The sequence below is a fragment of the Phasianus colchicus genome, chromosome 9 (genome assembly GCF_987193195.1).
Source record: "Phasianus colchicus chromosome 9, bPhaCol1.hap1.1, whole genome shotgun sequence".
Classification (NCBI taxonomy): Eukaryota; Metazoa; Chordata; class Aves; order Galliformes; family Phasianidae; genus Phasianus; species Phasianus colchicus.
In genome coordinates, this window is record NC_143444.1 from 18,709,893 (window position 1) to 18,731,999 (window position 22,107).

The window sequence follows — 22,107 nt, forward strand, 5'->3', positions numbered from 1 at the left end:
AAGTGGCTCTTGAATCTTTAAAGATATCCTCTTATTTGATTCATTTCACTTACATATACAGGCTTTCTTTACCAACAGCTGAACCTGCACCAAACAGTTTCACAAAAGCTTATTCCAAATAACACTGCATGCCAGTGACCTTCATTTACTGCCAGCCAGACCTGGATTAGCTCCTGCTGATTTGGAGGCAAAAAGCTTTTTACCATATTCTTAATCTTGCAGTGATCTTGTCCTTAAAGTGAGGCCAAGGATTAAAGGACTCCAGCTTCTGTTTAAGCTTATTTTAAAAAGTTTTTTGAAGTTGAGAATACAAGACCTGGTATTGGCTATTTTGTGAGTATTTTGTGTATCAAGATCAGTCCTATGGTTTAATCATAAGCACTGTTCAGTAGTTAAAAAGTCTCATGTTAAGAGAATTGAAACCCATACTGACATCTACTAAAATGAGTTTAATGAAAGCTGTCTGAAATCTGTCAGTTATCCAAACGCTTAGAGGGTGCTTAATGGATTTTGACGTATTGGGAATGGTAAAACAAATTCAGTTCTTTTTTCTACAATTCAAATCTGTTAAATGAATGGACAGAAAGAAAATATGCACGTTGGAAACATTCCTAGGCTATAAATCATTTGTCTGTCTGATTTATTTAGGGTTTTCCAGGAGATATTGGAGTACCTGGATTAAATGGCCCTGAAGGTCCCAAGGTAAGACTATGAAAAATTATTCACGCTTTCAGTTAGTCAGTATAAATTGGTGAGGAAAAAGTCTGAGAGATGGAAGTTAGCGTTATGAGAAGAAAATCTTTCTGTCAAAATGCAAATACTTTGCCTCAGGCGTTCGTATGAAGAAGTTAATCTGATGTTTACTGGTGTCTGCATGATTAGGAGAGGTAGTAACTGTGTTACACCGAGACTTTGAATGGCAAGATGAATGCAAGAAAACTTGGAGAAAGCACTGTGTAGCTAGGAAGTACTGTGTATTTCACCAGTATTGAAAATGATGCTTGTCAAAGGCACAGAGACCTTTATCATCTCACTTGTCTAATACAGACTTTTTAACAAATTTTGAAATTAATACTAGCTAAAGATACACAGAAAGAAGATGGAAGTAATGTATCAGTTTAAATAATTAGAGTTATATAGACTAATATTTTAGACTAAATTTAGCAATGATTCATATGAGAGGTTTAAATGAAGGTTTGGATAAAAACACATTTGGGAAGTTCTTGAGTAGGAGAGAGATGAGTATAGCTAATAGAAATGCAGGGGCATCAGAAATTAACCCAAAGGGAGATATTTGTTTAGTTTGTTTACTGCTGAAAGAACCAGTGGAGATTCTCACTCAGTATTCTTGGACTATCCTTAGGTAATATTTTCATCAATAAATTGCACAAGTATGCTGGAGTTAAATTTGTGTATCAAACAAAGTTGAGCACTTTCAGATAATCTTAAAAACTGCTCTTTGTACAATTTCACCCCACTCATATTTCTTCAGACTGATGTGTGCTGGGATTAAAACAATAAACCCTACTGTAAACATAGAGCTTTGCAGCTGGCAGTGATAGAAAAGACACTGCCAGATCTCCTTGAAAGGAAAGCATGATAAGGTTGTTAAAACCAAAGTGAAATTCTAGAATACATGAGGGGAGGGTGTCATGTTAACGCTACTGTACAAAGCACAAGAAGACTTTAAGTAGTACACAGAGTTCTGAGGATTTGTACTCCAGGAGGACACAGTCAAATGCGAATAGATGCAGAAAAGATTACTTGAATGACTATTCTGAAGGACAGTTTATCTATCCTACCAAAATGAAGGGTCTTTTCAAGCTTTGTAAGCATAGCAAAGGGCAGAAATTGTGGGGAGACCAAAGAACTATGCAGGACCAAGGGCATGAACTATTTGCTTCAAGGACAAAATGCTAAAGTTGCTTGTGAATAAACAGAGATGGAAATGAGAAGATTTCTCATCAGCAGTCATGAAATTCTGTGGCAGATTGTTTAAGACAACATAGTACAGGAAACTGCAAATGGTTTAATTTTAATGGTTTTATTTTATTTTACTGGGAAAATGGTAACACTTCATGACAAAATTAATCATGCCTTGAGAACGAACATCACAAATAATGCACTCACCAAAGCTATAACCAATCTTTTCTGCATCTCATGTCTTTCATCTGTGTCAGAAACCCTGTCCCAAAATAACCCAGAAAGAATTTAGAGGGAAGTCTGAAAAAACATTATTTGATGCAGTGAAAAGGAGAAGTTAAAATACATTTCCAGAGGCAGGCATGAACTTTTTTTCATTCTGATTTATTTGTTTGCTAATTTGTTTGTGTAATGTTAATGGCCTTCCTTGTATGAATGATTATCAGATCATTGGGTGGTAATTGCTCCAATTCTGAGAACGGTGAATTATCAAGCTACTTTATAGTGACAAAAGATTGTATACAGGATTTAGGGGCGACAGGAGAAGAGGAATACAACAGCTCTTGACATACAGATCAAATCTGATCCTCCAAGCAGATGAATGAGTTCTGAGATCCTATCCCTACTGGCCAGTTTCTCCATTAACTGAGATTGCATGATTCCAAGTGTTACACTGGATATTTTTGATTGAATTGGTTTGATATTTAACATATACATTACCACTCTATTTCTTTTCAACCCAAATATCAATTTAAAAAAAATTCTAAAAGGTAGCCAATAACATTTATTTCAGAGTATGCATTCCAGTAATGGAGAAATTACATGGCTGAACAGGATTCGGTGGTCTCCAACACATTTGCTCTTAAAGACAAGAAGCTTAGACAGCCTGCTCTAATCAGGAAGATTTGATGGCTTACATTTGAGATGGAAGATTACCAAACTGGAAAAATTCCTAAATGACTCCTGGTGCTATGGGAGAAAGGCTGCACACTGGAAATGTTTGGCTGTCATGATTTCCAGCTGTCTTGTGTTGACTTTTTTTAAAAAAAAAAAAAATTCCTCCAACTTTTTATTTTAGAACTGTTTTTACTGTGTTGTGCTTCTCTGCATGTTTTTGTTTCTACTTCCTCAGAAGCAATACCCATTTTAAAAGCCAAGAGACAAGATAAACTTTATATCTTAGTAGCTGGCAAGGGGGAACTTTGGTCCCTTGTTGGAAAGTTTAAGCTCTATGAGCATTATCAGCCATTTCTAAATACCAGTAGAACTGGATTACAAATTTTCCCTGAGTTATTGCAGTAATCAGCAAATCTGACCTACCAAAAATAATGTTCAAAGGCTTTATTATGTAATTTCTCTATAGTACATTACTCAGCTTGGAAACAATATTTTAGAAGACGTTTGATCTTGATCCATTGCTTATTTAAAAAAAAAAAAGTTTTAAAGAAGTTCTGAATTAGTTTGCTTCCTATGTTATTCTTGTAAGTATTTATGCTCTGTAACTGAGAAAAGTGAGAGGAAAAGTCAGAGTATGGTGGCTACAGCTGTAGTTTTTTCCAGTAATTCGTGTTGTACTGTGGAAGTAGTTGAGAACTTCTGTCTTCTGCTCATTTATGTTTGCTTGGATAACATTTAATAAAAACAGCTGTCAGGAGTTCCACCAGTTTTTTAGGAGGTGGTCACCTAAGAAGTTGTCCGTGTATGTACATTATATAGAGAGAGATAGATATGCACATGGGTATGATATACAGGATACCCCATTTGCAAACTACCTGAATTTTTTCCACACACTTTGGCATGTGTCTAACGACTACCTTTAATTTCTGTTTGTTGTCTGAAATATCAAAAGGGAGGTGGAAATTTCCTTTAGTCCTTATACAACCTTTATAGTCTAAGACTTTTTTTCCAGATCCAGTTAAGTGCAGTGTGAAGTCTCATACAGTGGCAGTGCTGCTGACATTTTCATGGTATAATTGCATTGCACTGAAAATCATTTCTCTTAATGTGCTTTGTTATTATACAACAATTTCTTGTCTTACTACACAAGAATATAGCTTATGTAGTGCTCCTAAAAGCCTTCCTGTTATTTCTGATGTGGTATGTCAAACAACACACATTCTCCACCTCAGACTTCCCTAAACTGGTGATGACCTATGGATCTTGAAGTAGCTCATTCCATTTTCTTTTCTGTTTTAGCTGGCCTGCTAACTGTTACTGGAAAAATGCCTGCACCTTCAGTCTAGACTTCAGCTTCATTACTAAGCAATTAATAAGGCTTACACTTGGAACTTTCCTACCATCACTCTCTTGAAGGGCAGATATTTTCTTTTTTGTTCTTTATCTCATATTGTTAATCTTTGGTTCCCAGAACACTAATAATATGATTACACAGAGATAAAAGTTATTGTCTTCCTCCAGGTCGAGTGCTCTACCAAGTTATTACCTATGCAATTTGGATGACCAAGATTTTTGACACGCTGCTAGCTATCAGTTCATTTAACAAAATTTTGAAAATGTTGTTGTAGCAGTCATAAAAACTCAAGAGTTGGCAAGCCAAGGTTCTTCATCTTTGGAAAGCCAATTATAAACATGAACGAAAAGTAAAGGCTGAAAATCACAGGTAGTTTTGGACAGGCAAGCTAGTAGTTAGAATTCACTTTCTAGTTTGTTTTCACTGCAATGTTTTCATCAAGTGCTAAATACTATCTAATCAAAGGTCTATAAGAGTTATTTTGGTTCTGCTTTAATCTTTAATCTTAGTGATGGCATGCTTTGTTCTCAGAAGAAGAGAGATGGTTCTTCTGCAAGCTCCAGTAATTTATTTCCATTTCAAAAACTTAAAAATAATTTAAAAAAAAAAAATCTACATAGTCAAAGTATATAAGATAATCAGTTTTCCAGCAGATATTAAAATTCTGCTTCATATTCTCTTGGCTTCCTAATGAACAAGAGTAGTTAATAATATATGCCTATCCAGCTTTGTGTTTCCGTCCAGACTTTTAAGATGTGACAAATTATTGTGGTTGTTAGCTGATGTAAGATCTCACTGTTTTTGTTTGGTTGTTTAGGGAATTCTGGGGGACCGGGGATCTTCAGGGCCACAGGGACCCAAAGGAGTTGAGGTAAGATGGAAAAACTATTCAGTCAGCAGATTGTTACAAGGAAATATGAAGAGGAGGAAGATTAGAGAAGAGTGATTAGGTATTTATGGTGTTACTGTGCAAGATTTCATTTTGAAAAAATGGTTTCAGTAAAATCTCAAGATCTGGGTCCTGAATCTGGCATGGTTCTCTTTGTTAAGCTGGGGAGACAGGGCAGAGTTGTGCATAGAGATAGAAAGCAAACCTGAATTTAATGAAAATGTCCTGGATATACTTAAGTAAACTATAAGGCTCCAATTAATTGAAATAGGCAGCTTTTCTTAAAGATCTATTAGGCACTCTAAATTCATCACAATACAAATAAAAACTCATGTATCTTAGGCCAAAAGTAGTTGTTATAAGTCATTGAATCAATGAATTTGGGAATAAACCTTTAGTTTCATACTAGTTTCTAGTATACTTATATTATAAAGCTTGCTTAAATTATGTCTCAGTTCATTGCAGGGGAGTTGGGCTAGATGACCTTTAAAGTTCCCTTTCAACGCTGAGGATTCTATGATTCTGAATTACAAGCTTTCATGGCAGATACTGGGTGACTAAATCTAGGCATGACAAAATGTTCCATTTAATTACAAGCCAGGAAGCTGTAGATAGCATTTCTTAATTCCTTTGGTTTGTTCTATTCAGAACTGTAAAGCTTGTGTACTACTTCTTCCAGAAGCTGGATAAAATCTTACACTTTGAGAAAATCAAAAAACTAAATGATAACAGCAGGAGCTCCTGGCACAGCATTGGTACAAATCTGTTCTTTGTAACTGTATAATGAATAAATGGACCATGAAGAGTTAACACTGCAATTCTCTATTATATATAGTTCTATCACTGCACTTTATGGCACGGACAGTCATTTCTTCACCTTCACATCCAACAAGCCTGATCCCCTGGTCTCCCTTCATTCCCAAGAAATAAAGGATAAGCCCTTCCAAAATGGTTTGGCTAACTTTGGTGACTGCACCGTTACCCACGTGGAAGAAAAAAGCAGGAATGTTCCTGCTGTTCTCATGGTTATAAAGTATCAAATGTTGCTGGAAGATAATAACCATAGGGCAGACAGAGAGGTTGACCCATCATTGCTGTGTCTCAGAACTGTGAAAATATTGCCATAATGGAGGGATTATGAAGAGTACAGAAGTCTTTCTGGCTGTCTCTGATAGTGATGTAGTGCATGGCCCTCTGGCTAATTAACTGAGATCAGTTCAGTCTCTCAGTTTTTCTGTCTGATTTAAGCGCATGCATACATACATATGAAGCAAATGTAAGATGATATACTAAGCAAAAAGAGTTGTCTGCAAATTCTATTTTTTCTTGGCATCAAGATTACTGAAGCCCTGATTATTTTCTTTTTTACTTTGTTTTTCTTTTTAGGGAGAAGTAGGACCAGCTGGACCAATTGGCGTAGTCGGCCCAAGAGTAAGTAATTTTGTTGTTGCAGAATATTATTCAGCAGAAGTGCTGGTTTAAAAGATACATTTACTGCAGAAAAGAAAAAAAGAATAAATGTTTTAGACAGAGATGGGAAGAGGAATGTCTTTCCAAATCCAGGTTTTGAAAGGAAACCACAACATGGTGCACAAAGTAAAACCTGTGAAAAGGAAAAGGAGACAATTTCAAACTTACGGTGCTGCTCTGGCACAGATAAAAGCACTGTGCGGTTCTGAGGTCCTAATGAAATACACTGAATACTGAAACGGGAAGAACTGAGTGTGAAACCTAGCTTTCAGGGAGCTATGTAAATCACAAATGCTCTAAGAAATCATTCTCCAGCAGATGTGGTTGGTAATTGCTTAGAGCAGTACTGTTGGATTATCACAATGCTGTTTGGACTGATGTTTTCACTTCACTACTCTGTTAGTTAGGAAAATGTACTAACCTCTAAGCATTCTGGGGACTTGAAGCTTATTTTTAGAAAAATTCAAAGCTGCAATCTTTCCTGCTTCTCTACACTTCTAGAGATTCCTATGTTGTTTTCCTTTTCCTTAGCTCATCAAAATTGAGAATTCTCTTACTGTTAGATATAACATTTAAAAGCATGTTTGCCACATGGAATAAGTAGAAGTAAAAGTAATGAAATGAAAATAGTACTTTACAACTGAGGAAATATTGAACAAATTCAAATCACTCCATTTGATATTTAGTTCCTGATCTCCTGCTGAGAGCCTGAAGGAAATTTTTATTTTGGCTGCCTCATACTTTTAAATTCCCCCCTTGGGCAATGCACCGTGACTGGATAGCATCTCCCATGTTGTGCAGTGGCAATGGTAAAGGTGCTGCTGCAGCATGTGACTCATGGGTCATTAGTCGCCTGTTGTCACCTTGTCTGCATCAATGTGTGTGCACCAGCCACTGGCAGCTGGCAACAGAGAGACCCAAGAAAAAAACCAGCAAGCAGAAATATTTTCATATGGACCAATTTGACCATCCAGTTGACTTGGAAATGAGTATGCTATTGGTGTACCTTATGTCTCCTTGGTTTCTCTCTCACAACATGCTGCTGAGAGAAGTTGTGGATCCTGGTGGCCCCACGGTTGCTGTCTCCAGGCATCTCTGAGTAGCTTGCTGGCTAATGTTCCTCTTGGAATGAAAGGTAGGGGATATGGGAATTTTCCTTGGTGTGGAGTCCTGCCTTCAGAACTCCTCCTGGAGTTCTTCCTCTCATCCCAGGGCTCAAATGTTCTCACCTGGGTTCCACAGCTCCTGTTGGCTGGAGCAGCCTCACAACCCCAGGCTACCTTGTTCTCAGTGTTCCTCAGCACTGCTCCCACTGCTCAGCCTGTCTGCCTTCCTGTTAGGAGCACACACTGCTCATGCTGGAGGGTGTGAATTGCAGACATGGAGTTGCTGGATCTCGTATAGTGCTCTTGGACACATCTGCCTTTTTAAGTTATGCTTGCTTGATTGAAATTGCACATAGGCTTTATTTCCAGCATCCTTGAAGGGAGTTTCAAACATATTTGAAAGTAAATGCTGCTGAAGCTATGTTGCTGTATTTATCTTCAGTATACTAAATAAGTATCCAAGGGCAGGGAAGGTCTCTGAGAGGTACCCTGACAGAGTAAGAATCGACGGAACCTTACTCAGGGCCCTAAGGCACCACCAGCTGTCAGCTCTGTCCTCCTGGGCAGATATCCCTAACTTGTTTTTGCAGCCTCCAAGTGCTGGGGATTCTTCTTTCTGGCAAACTGCTCTGTGCTCTGTTTTACAGACAATTTTCCTAATGTCTCACCTTTCTGTCTGAAAGTCTTGCTTGTCTTTTTAGTACAGCATCTTGCTTTCATGTCCTACAAACCAATAGTCATGATCACTAGATTACTCCTCTCTTCCCCACCAATAATGCCCACCAAACTGTCTGTAAGTACTGCATCCACCCTTTCCTTATTCTTACAGAAACTACTCTAGCTTTCTATTGTACAATAACGGAGGTAATTTCTAGTTCTTCTGGAATTCATCTCCTCTACTTTAAGGGTTTCAGGTAAAAATATTCTGCCTCAAAATCAAATTTAGGTTTGCACTAAGCGAACAGCAATAGTTTCTCCTCCCTTTTGCTCTCCCTTCCCCACCTGCTCATTCCTAGTCTTCACTTTTGAAAAAAGCAATAATAAATAAAAATGTGCATGGCACCAAAAAACCTCTGGGACCCACCTAACAAATGCTGCCAGCAAAACAGATCATTCTCTGTTGAAACAAGTGGTGAATAGGAACCTGTGCTCCAAGTCTCAGGTTGGAAAAGAATTTTCATGCCTAAAACAGATGGATTTTGAGCTGAATTTGGTAACAGGATTTGATTTTCATTCATGTCGTTCCAAACCTTCTCACCAATTCTATTCCAGTGTTAAATAATTACATTCTCTTAAATGAATCCTTATTTAACAAAAAAAAAAAATAAATAAAGCTATGTTTTCTTTAGTAATTATTTGTCCTGTGAAAATGTTACATACAACATTAAATAAGCAACCATGTTCATTAAATTCCATCTGTGGGCTCTTTCTCAAAGGCTATCTGAAAATGAACACTGTAACTATCTGTTGTAGCTCAGCTCAGTGCAAGCATGTGTTCATAATTTTTTTTGTATCTTCATTGCTAGAGCAGAAAATGCCTTTGAAGTCCAACCAGAATGCTAATATGAGGTGTTTGGGGTGGTTTTTTTTTCTGAACAACATGCTTAAAACAGAAGGTAGTATTTATATATTGTCATTAGATGAGCAGTTCTCCTGAAGACTGAGGAAAGCGCTCTCAAAAGCACAGTATTTCCTGTAAGTGACTCATTGCTTCCTGTAGGTTGAGGGCATGTGAGAAGCTTGTAGAGGAATGGGAATGGAGTGATAATAAGAAACACATATTAAAATATCCAAGCCTGTATCAACATATTGTGAGGTGAAAAGAAGAACAGGTGGTTGCTGTTTCCTGAAAGGGAAGGACAGAACTTTCAGTTAATAATTTAGGAAATGCATGTTTCTTTTGGGATTACACTGCCCTGGAAGAATGATTTTGCTAGGGGTTAACAAGTAGAAAAGCAGCCATTGCTAGTCTGACCTTCCGTCATGGCTTTTCCTCCATGTGTAATTTACAGTCATATTGCATTTCTGCTGAAAGCCAAACCTGTGCATTTCACTTTGCTTTAGGATTGCAATCCTCTTGTTCTGTTTTCTGATCAGCTTGCATCTGCTGTAGATCCTTCATTGCTCACAGGTAACTGGGATGGAATAGCCAGGAAAGCTTTATGATCTGTAACTGCAATTCAGCTCTGATAGGACCAAAACCATCAAGGTCATTAATGGTGGTTGCTAGTCTTCTTTCTATGAATTCTATTTAAAATATTCCTACATTACGCTCTGCTCACCATAAAGACCTTATCATTTTTCAGACCAAATGAGTAAAACACAATGTAGTAACCTGCAGAAGTGCATAGCTTGTTCTATGCTTGTTTTAACCATTGTGGAAAGACATGACTGGCCGGCTCTGGGTTTCTCAGAACTTGTATTCACAGACTCTTCTCTCTGCATTTCTGGTTGTGCCTTGTTCTAATCCATTTATCAAAACAAATGCCTATTCCTAAATCAGTGAGATTTGTTGGAACTTGCAGAACAAAATGAAATCACTCAGGCAGAGAGAGAGGAAAAAAAAACACAAGAGAAAGAAGATTAATGAGAAGTCTAGGATTATATAGTTTTGATAATATAATTAAAATAAAGAATTTCTCGAATGCCCAGAAACGAACACAAATTCTGATCTTTGGGACATATAGGCACAGAAAAGCCAGAGCAAAAGATCCAGTTAGAAATGTCACGTCCTTTCCTGAAAGAACTACTTTGGGATCTCTTCCTTTGATCACTCCTGTTTCAGAACAACCATATGGAAAGGAAAGCTATCATTACGGAGAATCTAATTGCAGTTACCAGCCTGCTGAAAGAACACTGTGGTTTAACATCTGTTATCTTCCTTCTAGCAGAAATTCACATCTTCATACAGGATCATTAAAATGTTGAATTCATTTTCCTACTCCAATTGTCAGACCTGCATGATCTCATTACTGACTATCTCAAGATCCAGCCCCAGCCCACTTGACCTTTACTTTTGGACCATGATCTTTCCCTTGGAGCAGATGGGCGAACTTTGTCTAGGCAGGGCTGTGCTGTTCAAATAACCACATTTGTAGGTCATAGCTTAAATTGTATAGGAAGTCAAGAATACCTGACTTTGGTTTATAAATGCACTGGATTCAAATGCAGGTACTAAATATCACTAAACTGTTCTTTTTGAATATATGTAGTTTGATAACCACAACTAGAAACAAGGGTGAAATTGAAATACTAATTCATTTTGTTTATTTTAGGGAAAACCAGGACAGAAAGGTTATGTGGGGGACCCTGGACTTGAAGGTTTAAAGGTAAATGCTGCTTTTAAGTATGAAATGTGTGTGTTTGGAGTATCAGCTGTGTACATGTATCCAGTGCAATATAGAATGATGTGTAGTTGAAAGGATTAGAGTTATGCATGCATCCATCTGAGCCAACAGTTCCCAAATCACTGTTCATCAGAATGCTGGGGTTGTTGTAGCACATATACACTGAGCTTCTACTTCCAAAATATGTAGGAAAGTGGTACATGATGTGCAGCATTATGAAGGAGAACAAAATTCTTCTAATTTAAAATATGGGAGTTCTGGAAGGAGAAAAAGAACGTGTTAAAATAGAACTCAAATGGAAGTTTTCCTAATAAAATACTTCGTAACAAAGTTAAAGTTATTGATAGATCGAGCAGGTAACATTTTGCTTCTGAATCAATTCTGAAATAATCAAAGCAATTGTATTTGCTAACAGGAAGATTTAAATGAAAATTACATCATCCATTCATAGTATTTGCTGACTTACAGTGTTCAGTGAGCCATTAATATACAGCTTTCATTTTTGTGGAGAATTTATAAATATTCTAGGATAAAGCTTACATATTTTTTACAAAAATAAAATCAACTGACGACCTTTATTTTTATTTTTCACCAGTTGCATAATTTTAGTTTCTAAAGTTATAATTGGCTGCTGTAGATTAGAAAATAAAGAGTCTGTTAGGAAAACAGAGAGCTTGAATATACACATATGAAAGAAATTACTTTTCTAATGAACTACCTCATCTGTTTTCCGCATTTAACAGGGAGAACAAGGAGACCAAGGAAACATTGGAAAAACTGGCGAAGCAGTAAGCTTGTGTTCTCTTGCTGCTTTTATTTTCATTTCCATATTCACTTGAGAGTGAACGATTAATTTATAGTAGTAACTTTATGATGAATTCTGGTTTTCTTTCAAGCTGTAGTATATTAGGTTTAGCTTCGTGGTCTTTCAGGATCTTACTACTTAAAAAAATACCTCAGTTAAAATATTTGCCAGAGTTGCTTCTGGTGTTTTGTTTTGTTTCTGGTTGTTTTTGTTTTTTTTTTCATAATGGGTGAATATTGTAGGTAGTCACAGGGGTCTTCCAAAACATGTTCAAGTTGGTGAATGAGCAATTCGTTTCCAGTTAAATGATCTGAAAGGCTGCATTCAGCCTGAGATGTATTTTGCAGATTCGTTCTGTCTGCCCTCCATAAAATCACAGAGCTCCGGGTGACCTTGAGGTGACATGTAGCTATGTGTTTAGGCAGAATATGTTATCTCCATATCACTCCTAACAATTAATAGGCTAACCAGTTATTAAAAATCTCCAAGGACGAGGGCTCCATGACCTGCAAGCAATCCAGGACTTCTCTCTTTTTATTTTGAAGTTCCTCCAATTCCGTAATCTGATCTGCTTCCTCTTGAAACAGCATTTTACAAATGATAGCTATTACTGAGTCCTTCCTTCATTCTCTCCTTTTCAGGATAAACCGATCCAACTCACTTAGCCTTTCATTTTTTTTCCAGTTAATTTAGGTCACCTTCTTACTATCCTGTAGTCTATTTCCAATTCATTTAGGCACCTTTGTCTCCAGCTTACTGCCCAAACTGTTCAAACTGCTGAGTAGAAAGGAAATACTGCTTCTTCTGAGTCGTAAGTTTTATCTTTCCCAGTTCTTAATTTTAGATGCTGTTGTAGTTAATAACCACTTTAATGTGCTGCCTTGCAGTTCTCCCTGCTGAATTCCATTTCCTATCTTTCTGTAAAACTTCTGCCTGGGAAGTATGAGTAAGTATCAACTTTCCATGGCTACTAACAGATCAACTGTGCTTTTTCTACTACAGATGATTTGAAGCCCAAATAGCAGATAGCATAATCACTTTATTGTGCTTTCATCCTAATTTGTGTCCAGAACTAACCTCTGTAACATCTGGAACAAGAGTACATGTACAGATCCAGAAGTAGTGCCTATGGTGCCAGAGTGTGGATTTGTTTTTAAAAATACTTAAAAGTACCATAAAGTCTGGCTGGCAAAATTGAGCTTAGGTTATTATTTCTTTCTTCAAACCTCAATTTTAAATTCTTACTATAATGTGAGATGTAGAAGTATTCTATGTATCAGCCGGCTATGAAATAATAGAACCTGACTGTTGGAACATCCACTCTTCTTCCCCCTCTCATCCTTTGTTCTTGGTCCTCTTTATAACAGAGACAGTTGATGTGAGTCTTCAAGGATCATCAAATAAATCAAATATTAAACCTTAATATTTGCTCACTTAAGGTTTCTTTGTTTGTTTATTTGTTAAATATGTGTCAAACTATATGAAGTCCATTGCAGAATTGTAGGGTTGGAAGGGACCTGTGAAGGTCATTGAGTCCAACCCCCTGTCTTCATGAAGTATGAAGCTGATGGGCCTATAAGAAGTGTCAAAGTGAGCAGGCATGGATGGTGACTGTGATTTGGAGGAAAGTAGAATGTACAGATTAAGTACAAATTTCATTTAAGTTTCATTAGAAACTTAATTGAAAATGCCCCAAAAATTTCAAAGGAGAAAGTTAATGTGGCAAGATGTGTGATGCCATTGAGAGAATGGTGAATGGAGACATTTGAAAATGCTGAATTCTTAATGAAATTAATTTGGAAAGATTTTCACTTAACATGGGAATATGTTAGCATACAAACTTCCACAGGCACTTTTGGAACCAGCTGAGTGTTCATTCCTTACTACCACGCTTTTCAATTGATTACTCCAAACTTGAGTTTGCATTAAGTACACAGCGTGTTTTCAGTTATTCCACTACAGGCCAGTTTCTAACATGGAGCATATGTGCTGGCAAGATGTTTTGTCTGTCTTAGGCATGTATTACTTGTGAGATCTGGTCTTTGATTCATTTCCCACAAAAATACTCCTGTCAAGAAGATTTCTAAAATGCTGTTATTGTCACTGTAGAGTTTTACATAAATCCTTGCAAATGAAAGTTTATGACTTTAATAATAAGGTTTAAAACTATGATGAGTTTTTTTTTAAATATTTCAGAGCTTGCTTTTTTATGCTTTTCTATTGCCTAATACTCTCGGCTTGATTTTTGTAATCCACCACTGATCCCCAAAGGATTGAAGGGATACTGAATACCACTGACTTGACAAATGGAATTTAGAGTGTATTGATTTTCTTACATAAGAGGGAGAGAAACCTCAATCAAGTCTCAGTGGCTGATCTCTATGGCAAACCAATCCAAAACTGAAATTTAAGGAGTCACATGGTCTTTAAGAAGGTCCATTGGGAAAATATCTTGTGCCTAAGGTATTAATGGGACAAGATGTTTGCTTTCTTATTGTACTTTCCCTTCACTGTATGTTACTAATTGTTTTTAAAAGTAAAATAATATTTCTAAATTTTTTTTTCTCTTGTCCTGCTACTACCTGCCCCTAACATTATCTCAGTTACTTGTCCTCTGTTTTCAAAGGAGAGGTGAATGAAGGTTTAGCTTATCTGTTACAAACTATCTCCTTAGTTCCTCTTGAAGTCCCTGTTTCTTTTGCCATTTGTTTGGCTTCAATTCTTGTCATCTCAAGTATTGCTTTCCAGACATAGATGCTTCCACTCATACACAGTTTCTTTTCCTCCTTTTGTACCATCAGAAATCCACTTTCTTCTGGTGTTTCTACCATAACTTTTTTTGACTACTTTATTTTTGTGAAACAGCATCTAGGAAACTTTTGACTTAGAAGCCAACATTAGCCCTCTCACTCAAAGGTCTTGTAGGACAAGCCTGATGTGCTGGGTAACACAACACATTCTCCATTGCTGGTTCCTCATCATTCCTTCTCTTACACTTCAGAGCAACTTACTCAGAAAAACAGTATTCTGACCTGAAGAAGGGACTTGGCCAGTTAATGCATCACCATTGGTGCAGGGCACAACTTTCTGATCAGTGTCTTTGGCCCTCTGCACAGCGTGGCACTGACTAGGATGTCAGGAGCCTCTGTGGAGGGAGAATAGATCTCAGCTCTGTCTTGGCTGTGATTAGGTCTTCTCTTTCTGAAATGAGAAAATCGAAGTGATTAGTCTTCAGCCTTTCGAAATCATACCTCCACGGCCCTCATCTTGATGAACAAGAGTACAGGGTAATTCTTTGTCTCGCTGATTTCTGCCTGGCATTGAGGCCTACAGTTGGCCACAAGTCATACTGATGGCAGTGGTAGCTCTGATTCTCAGAGTTTGTCACAAAGTCCCTTGATCATGCCACTGACCTTCGAGCATTGCCTCAGTGCCAGCATCACCAGGATAGATCTTTGACAGATGCCAAGAGACACCTTAGGCTGAAACATAATGCACAATTTCAGACACACAGCACATTGCTCTAGCAACCAATGAGAAACCTGTTTGTCTCTCTAGCCTGTCCAGAAATTCATTTGTGCCGGTGCTGTTAGCCTGCAGGGTCACTGTCTCAATGGCTCATTGCAGTACATATAAGCTATGAATCTCCAGACTAGCTAGCAGTTCAAGGAAAAAAAGAAAATAAAAAGAAATCATAAAGTCTTACTTTGCACCTGTTATGCTAAACTACTTGGGCCTTAACTCCTCTGAAATTACATAAGTAAGAATCTTTTTAAAAGTTTTGTTTTGTTTTTCAATTACAGAAATGTCAGGGTAGAATATTGTCTTTCTGATATGAAATGATTTCTATGGAACAAACTATTACTAGGTTTATGAAAAGAATGTAACTGCCTATGGAGTGCAAGAGAAATGTTTTTCTTTCTTTTCCTTTTTTTTTTTTAATTCTTCCTTAAATGCCAGGTTAATGCTAGTTAAGCTAGCATCATGACATATGTAAAGACTAATGCCAATGTGCCTGTTGCCATTTTATTTACACAGTGCTTTTCAAAGCATTGCAGGCTTGGTGCATTCATGCTTTATTCTGCTTCTGAAAGCTTTCACGTTTCTGTCATCTTTCATGTGCAGTTATATGCAGTGTACTCTGGGTGCTTCTTTCTTCAAGCTCAGCATTTCATATTTTTTCTCAGCTGATTTTCTGTTTTTTTTTTTTTAGTTTGAGATTTTGCAGGCACAGGGAATAAGATTTGAAAAAGAATACTTAGTATCTTGCTTTCCATTTCATATGGTGGTACTTATCCTGCACAGGGGAAATTTGTGGGAGAGCCTCACGAGAGAGTTACTTCACTTTTTAAAAGGACTAGAAGACTTTGATCCCCCTGATTTTCAGTTTGTTTGGGCTATAACACCTAGGGGATCATGGACAAGACCTGATCCAGTATCATGTTTACTTTGACTGACTTTTACTTTGTTCTACTGAATTTCCCCTTGAAATCTGTGGTCAGACTGTATTGCTAGCAAGCTGTATGTTTGTAAAGCTTCCAGCACTGCAATGGTAGGATCACAGGTAACCTCTGTGTGATAGCACAGTACGATGATTGAATTAACGCAATTTGTAGCAGTAGTTATTTACTATTGGTTTGTCTAGCTGCAGCCGTCCCCTTGCATGGACTTTAAGCTCAGTTAGCTTGTGCAGTCCTCACTGCCCACAGGACCACTTATACAAATAGAGCAGAGGCTCTCAGGAATCGAGAGTTGTGCTATAGTGCTGCCAGCTATGAACTGGTATGGACACTGCACTAATAATTCCTCATACTTCTTATCCAGGGATCAGCTGGCTTACCAGGAGAAACTGGGCCATCTGGAAGCCTCGGTGAAAAGGTATAAATAACATATCTAACACTCAGCAGCAATAATCAACTTTAAAAGCCATTGGGGAGACCAAATATTAGTGAGAGATGTTTTGCTGTCCGTGGATAAAGCTTACGTTTCTGTAGTATTTCAGTGTATGGGGATGCAATAAACAGAAGCCCAAATACTCTTATTAGGTGTATGTGTCTGGTGTTCTTGATTTGAATTGGCAATGAATTTGCCAATCTACCAGCAATCTGTTGCTTACAGATTTGATATGTCACGTTAGGACACCTTACTATCTACTGCTATTGATTCATAAAACTGTTGTAAATGATGCTTGTTTCATGCAGCAGTCATTGGTTAAGCACTGCTACATCATTAATAGATGAAGTAGAATGATAAATATGCATTAACTGAGTAAAAAAGGTAACGTTGTTCGTTTTCTCTACCATATAATAACAGTTGTGTATAAAAGTGAAGGTTGGCAGACAATATGACTGGAACTGCATAAATAGCTTAAGTATATTTGACATGGTTTTATTTAGGTGAAATATTTTAAAACTGAAAAACAGGAAACTATTACAGCACTGCATGTCAGCTTCAATTATAATAAAAGCATAATTTTTTGTCAGAATGATCCAGCACCATTTGTGTTTCTGCCCTGCAGGGCTGAATTATTTCATCCAGACTGGTGGTTGCTATTTAAAGGAATCTTACTAGCAAAGTCTTAGCAATTTATTAGAATTTCTGTGAATACGTGAACAGAAATTTATCAATGGAAAGTATTTCTTGTTAAAACTAAAATCATATTTGCTCTCATATATTGTTTTAATCATAATGTCTAAGAATTCAGTCTCAAAGGATTTGTTTTGTTCATAACTATACTCCACTTCAACGAAGATTATCTTGGGATACTGCTGCTAGTTTAAGTAGGAGGGAGGGGAAGAGATAGTAGAAGAATAATTGATCTATTAGCAATTGAAAGCAATCTTCTTCACAGTACAATAATTATTTTCATTACTGTGCTGTTTCTGTAGAACTTGTCTTCCTCTTTTCTGGATTGCATACTACAATGTAAACATGCTGTGTGAATTTAAATGACACACAAGCTTTGAGCACACTTATTATAAAGAAATGTGTCTTCGAAGTATGTAACAAAATATTGCATTATCTCTATGTCATGTGTACTGTCCACAATAAATGTGTAGTCTGTGCAATGAAGATTATCTACAGCCAAGATGATGGTTGGGCTGGATGTTATATGAATAAAAGGTGGGAAAGTACATAGGACAAGAATGAGACCTCCTCTATGCCGCGCATTCCCATTGCTTCTGCAGCTGATGCAGGGCTGCCTTCCTTTTAGATCTGTTCTTTTCCCAAAATGTGCTGAAGAAATGAGGGAAAGAGGAAAAAAATTGCTTACTGAGGTGAGGATTATAGATTAAAAACAGAATTATAAATGTGGTGCGTGCAACAGAGAGATCTGCTAGTAGCAATTCAGAAAAACTGGTGAAGTACCAAATCTCTTCTGCAGACTTCTAAGAAAAGGAAAGACCCTAAAGCAGAGATGTTATGTGCTCCCCTTTTAGCAAGTCCCTTGTAAACTGTGAATGACACCTCTAATAAAAGTCCTCTTGCATCACTGTTGTATTGTTAGAGCAGGTCTAGGAATAGTAGACAAGGTATGTTTCAGAGAGAACACTCACTTTTATTTTCTTTTTAATTTTTCATTAAAGGGAGAGCGAGGCAGTCAAGGACCAATAGGTCCTCCTGGAGAGAAAGGTGTGATGGTAAGTCATAAGTAAGGTCGAGTCCATATTTATGTTACAAAGGCACTTTACCTTCCAAAACAGTAATGCATTGTAAGCCTTCTGACTGTGCAAATTTAATGGAAAATAATAGTATTTATAATAATGTGTTCCTAGGAAGCTTCATTAGCAATATTTTGACTACTGTTGAGCAGCTGATGTTGCAAACTGATCTGCCGAATGAAGAAGCAAAATAATAGAAGTTTTATCAAACGGCTCTCAGGAGGCTTGCATAAAAAAATAAAACACGCTGAACTGAAAGAAGAGAGAAATAAAGGAAGGGAAGTAGATCAAACAATTTGTTGTGTTTGCTGTTGTAACCAAGTAGTCAGACTGGTAACCAGTGTGAGCTCTTCAATCTACTGCACAGCAGTTGCGGACAGCCCCTGGGTGTCACCCTAGTGAGAAGACTGGTTTCCTCAGGGCAATGCTTGTTCTAAGTCAGGATGCAACAATTAATGCATCAGTTGGCATTTTACTAATTTACCTCCAATTTTTCAAGCAACTAACTGGTTTTATTATTGTTGTTTTAATAACAATTTTGATAAAATTGTGTCTTTTTTCTATACTTACTTCAATTCTAGGGTTACCTAGGACCTCCAGGAGGCCCTGGGCCGGTGGGGCCGGAAGGATTACCTGTAGGTATAAAATAGTGCTTTGATTTGATATAAAACATACAATTTTTTTAATTGCCTTTTTGCTCTGCTGGAGTTATGAATGTTTTCTAACTGGTACTGGAATCTGTAAAACTGTCATGAAAATTTGTCCAGTCAGACACGGTGTTCACTTGCTCTGTAGCAGGATAATCCATGAGAGATAGGAAAAGTAATTATATCACTTACTCACCCATTCAAAAATTACTCAGTTGAGAGAAGTAGGGACATAGGGCTTTATAAGGATGGTTTATTAGTGCACAACAATTTTATTCATTGATTCTTAATACAATTTACATATGTTATTATGTGTTTAGTTTGATTATTAATTTAAAAAATGATTTTATGATTTGCTGTATATAACTGTTATAATTTCACTGTGGATCAACAGTACACAGGCTTTAACATAATGTCGCTGGATTAAGAGTATCCTTTGAGGAATTTTTTGAATGTTGGACAGAATTAATGTAATCCAACAGATCATGCTTTCATATTCAGAATAAGATTACTTAAAGACTACTATTCAGATTTTACTAGATAAATTAATTTAATTTGAACTGTGACTGGAAATTACTAATTTGATTTGGTTGCACTTGTTGTTACTCACTGTGTATGAACCTTGTGATTTTTATAAATCTATATGTCAAAGAAAATAATTAGTTTATTTGACATGTAGGGTCCTTCTGGGACAAGGGGACCACCAGGGCCACAGGGACCTAAGGGCAGAAGGGTAAGTAATTCTGCTTTCTCATGGTACTTAGAGCAGGGTGTTGCCAATATAAATTTGATGTGAAACCCATGTGCAGTTGTTCCTCTGAACTCTGGACTCCAACTATTTGTAGTGAAATCAAACATATGATAGTTCCTATTTTTTCCTAGATAGAAATACAATCTTCATTTCCCCTCACGTTTCAGTTAAATGAGGATTTGCTTTTGATTTCAGCTGAGAGCAGGACCAGAGCAAATATGACTACTAGCCTTATCTTCTATAGACAAATATGAAAGTGTTACATTTATGACCACTATTGATCTGTTTGGGTGTTTTAGGAACAGTTTTCTTTATCAATACATCGTTCATGTTTTTGAATGTAAAATAAAAATCCCCAGTGGCTCAGCGAGGAAATAGCAAAGTCAGAAGAGACTGTATTAGCTTGGTAATTTTACCTGTACAAAAAGAAAATTATGTTCAGAAAATTAGCACGTGAACATGTGAGATGTAGGGAGCAAGTGTCATACCAGTCAGTGCCCAGAAAAAATGAGTTAATTGAGGCCAGTTTTTCAGAATGCAGATGTATTTGTTTATGCAACATATCTGACAAAATTCAAAGAGAAACATTAATGAGCTGCAGAGGCTGAGAACCCATCCTCCCTTTCAGAAACATGGAGCCCGACGAATTATCAGAAGTTATGTTAGCAGTAGAGTCCAATCCCAGCCAATGGCTTTCAGAAAAGTAGCTTCTGAAGTGTTCAGAAAGTGTTTTTACAAATAGGCTTGATACAGGGAGGCCCTAGGGGCTCCCAGGAACCTGTGTTGGTAGCCTTCTGACAGGATTGAGGTTCTCTATTTTAGCTTAGATGAGAAATAAGACAAATATTCCATTTACTTTACAGACAGATTTGAAAATGTATATCAAAATAGAAATGCAAGGCAATTGTGAGACTGAAAATAAGCAGAAGCCTGGCACTACTTTCAGTGGTCTGATTCAGTGGACCAGATGAGTGCATTTACCTCTCTATGATTTCAGTGGGAGCGTGACTCAAAGTGAAATGCATGCTGAAGTGTTTTGCTGAATTATTACTTGCAAGCCAGCAGTATGCAGAAGAGTATGTATTATGCAAACCCAGTTTTCACTGTACAAAGCTGATGTTTGAGAATTCTTTAGGCCATATGTCTACTGGAGTTTGCTCAGCTGGTCACCTATGGGATGCAGTGAATTCAAAGGCCAGCTGAAAAGTAATTAGTCTCTGAAGCTGGGACTAAACTTCTTTCAGGTAGTATGTTTTAATTCCAGTGGACACAGCATTCCCCTTGAAACTTCCCTTCTGATCCTTCCCTCTGATAGTCCATCTGCCAGCATCACCAGAGCTGGGATTGGGATCAAGATGCTGCTTGAATGTGAGTGCTCCAGGCTCTCCTCCTTCCCAGCAGCAGATTTAATTTAGATTCTGTTTTGAAGGTAGGAGGTATTTTATTTAAGGAATGTCACATCTTCTGCCAACTGAGACAAGAATTTTTGAGGGTGTCTCTTTATGATTTTGGCAGCACACCATGGAGTACATTGCTTATAATTAAAGATCACTCAAAATAAATCCCAAACATCCCAAGTTCTGTGGAAGTCGTGGTACAGAGTTGTGGTTTGTGCCTTTGCCTACATCCAACGTGACTAGGAATGCTTCATAGAAAAGTGTCTTGGAGCAGACCCAAGCCTTTATGCTCTGTGAACAAACTCCCACTGAAGCTCAAACTCTCAAAATCAAAATATCAAACCCAAACACATAAGGAAAATATTCGGAGGCCCCTGAAATCTGGGATTTGTCATCACTGGATTCAGAATGACAAGTGTAAGAACCCAAAGCTCTGTGTGGCAGGACTTGGAAAAATGCATACCGCGGTCACATACAGAAGTTAAATAGAAGCATATGGAAAATTCCTTTTATTGTGTACTGAAACAAGAAATTGTCCCATCTTCACAGCTGGAATCTGCAGAAACCCTTGGGAGCTCTGACCTTTACTTCTGCACTGTCACAGAGTGGAATTCCTTCATCCCATAAATTACGGATCTTTCAGCAACCGGTTCACATCCAAAGTTTCCCAGCAGAATACTTTTGGCTGAGAGCATCCAGCTGCTCAGTCTCCAACATACTGGAGAGTTCTGGCCAGCTGAAGGGAGGCTGTCTGGGAGTCTGTGGAGCACACTGAGGGTTTTGGGGAAACATGCCACTCAGCACAGAGCTTTCTCAGCTCATGCTCAAGACTTGAAAATCACGTAGAGCTGGGTCCTTT

General features: G+C 37.5%; 1 protein-coding gene across 1 annotated transcript in view; it reads left to right on the forward strand.

The window, feature by feature from the left end:
* COL24A1 (collagen type XXIV alpha 1 chain) overlaps positions 1–22,107 on the forward strand; it is a 119,067-nt gene that overhangs the window by 51,879 nt on the left and 45,081 nt on the right. The window contains exons 20-28 of the mRNA XM_090146412.1: positions 649–702; positions 4,992–5,045; positions 6,450–6,494; positions 10,915–10,968; positions 11,730–11,774; positions 16,616–16,669; positions 18,379–18,432; positions 19,035–19,088; positions 19,780–19,833. Coding sequence (XP_090002538.1) covers positions 649–702; positions 4,992–5,045; positions 6,450–6,494; positions 10,915–10,968; positions 11,730–11,774; positions 16,616–16,669; positions 18,379–18,432; positions 19,035–19,088; positions 19,780–19,833 — 468 coding nt within the window. The remainder of the gene's footprint in view (positions 1–648; positions 703–4,991; positions 5,046–6,449; positions 6,495–10,914; positions 10,969–11,729; positions 11,775–16,615; positions 16,670–18,378; positions 18,433–19,034; positions 19,089–19,779; positions 19,834–22,107) is intronic.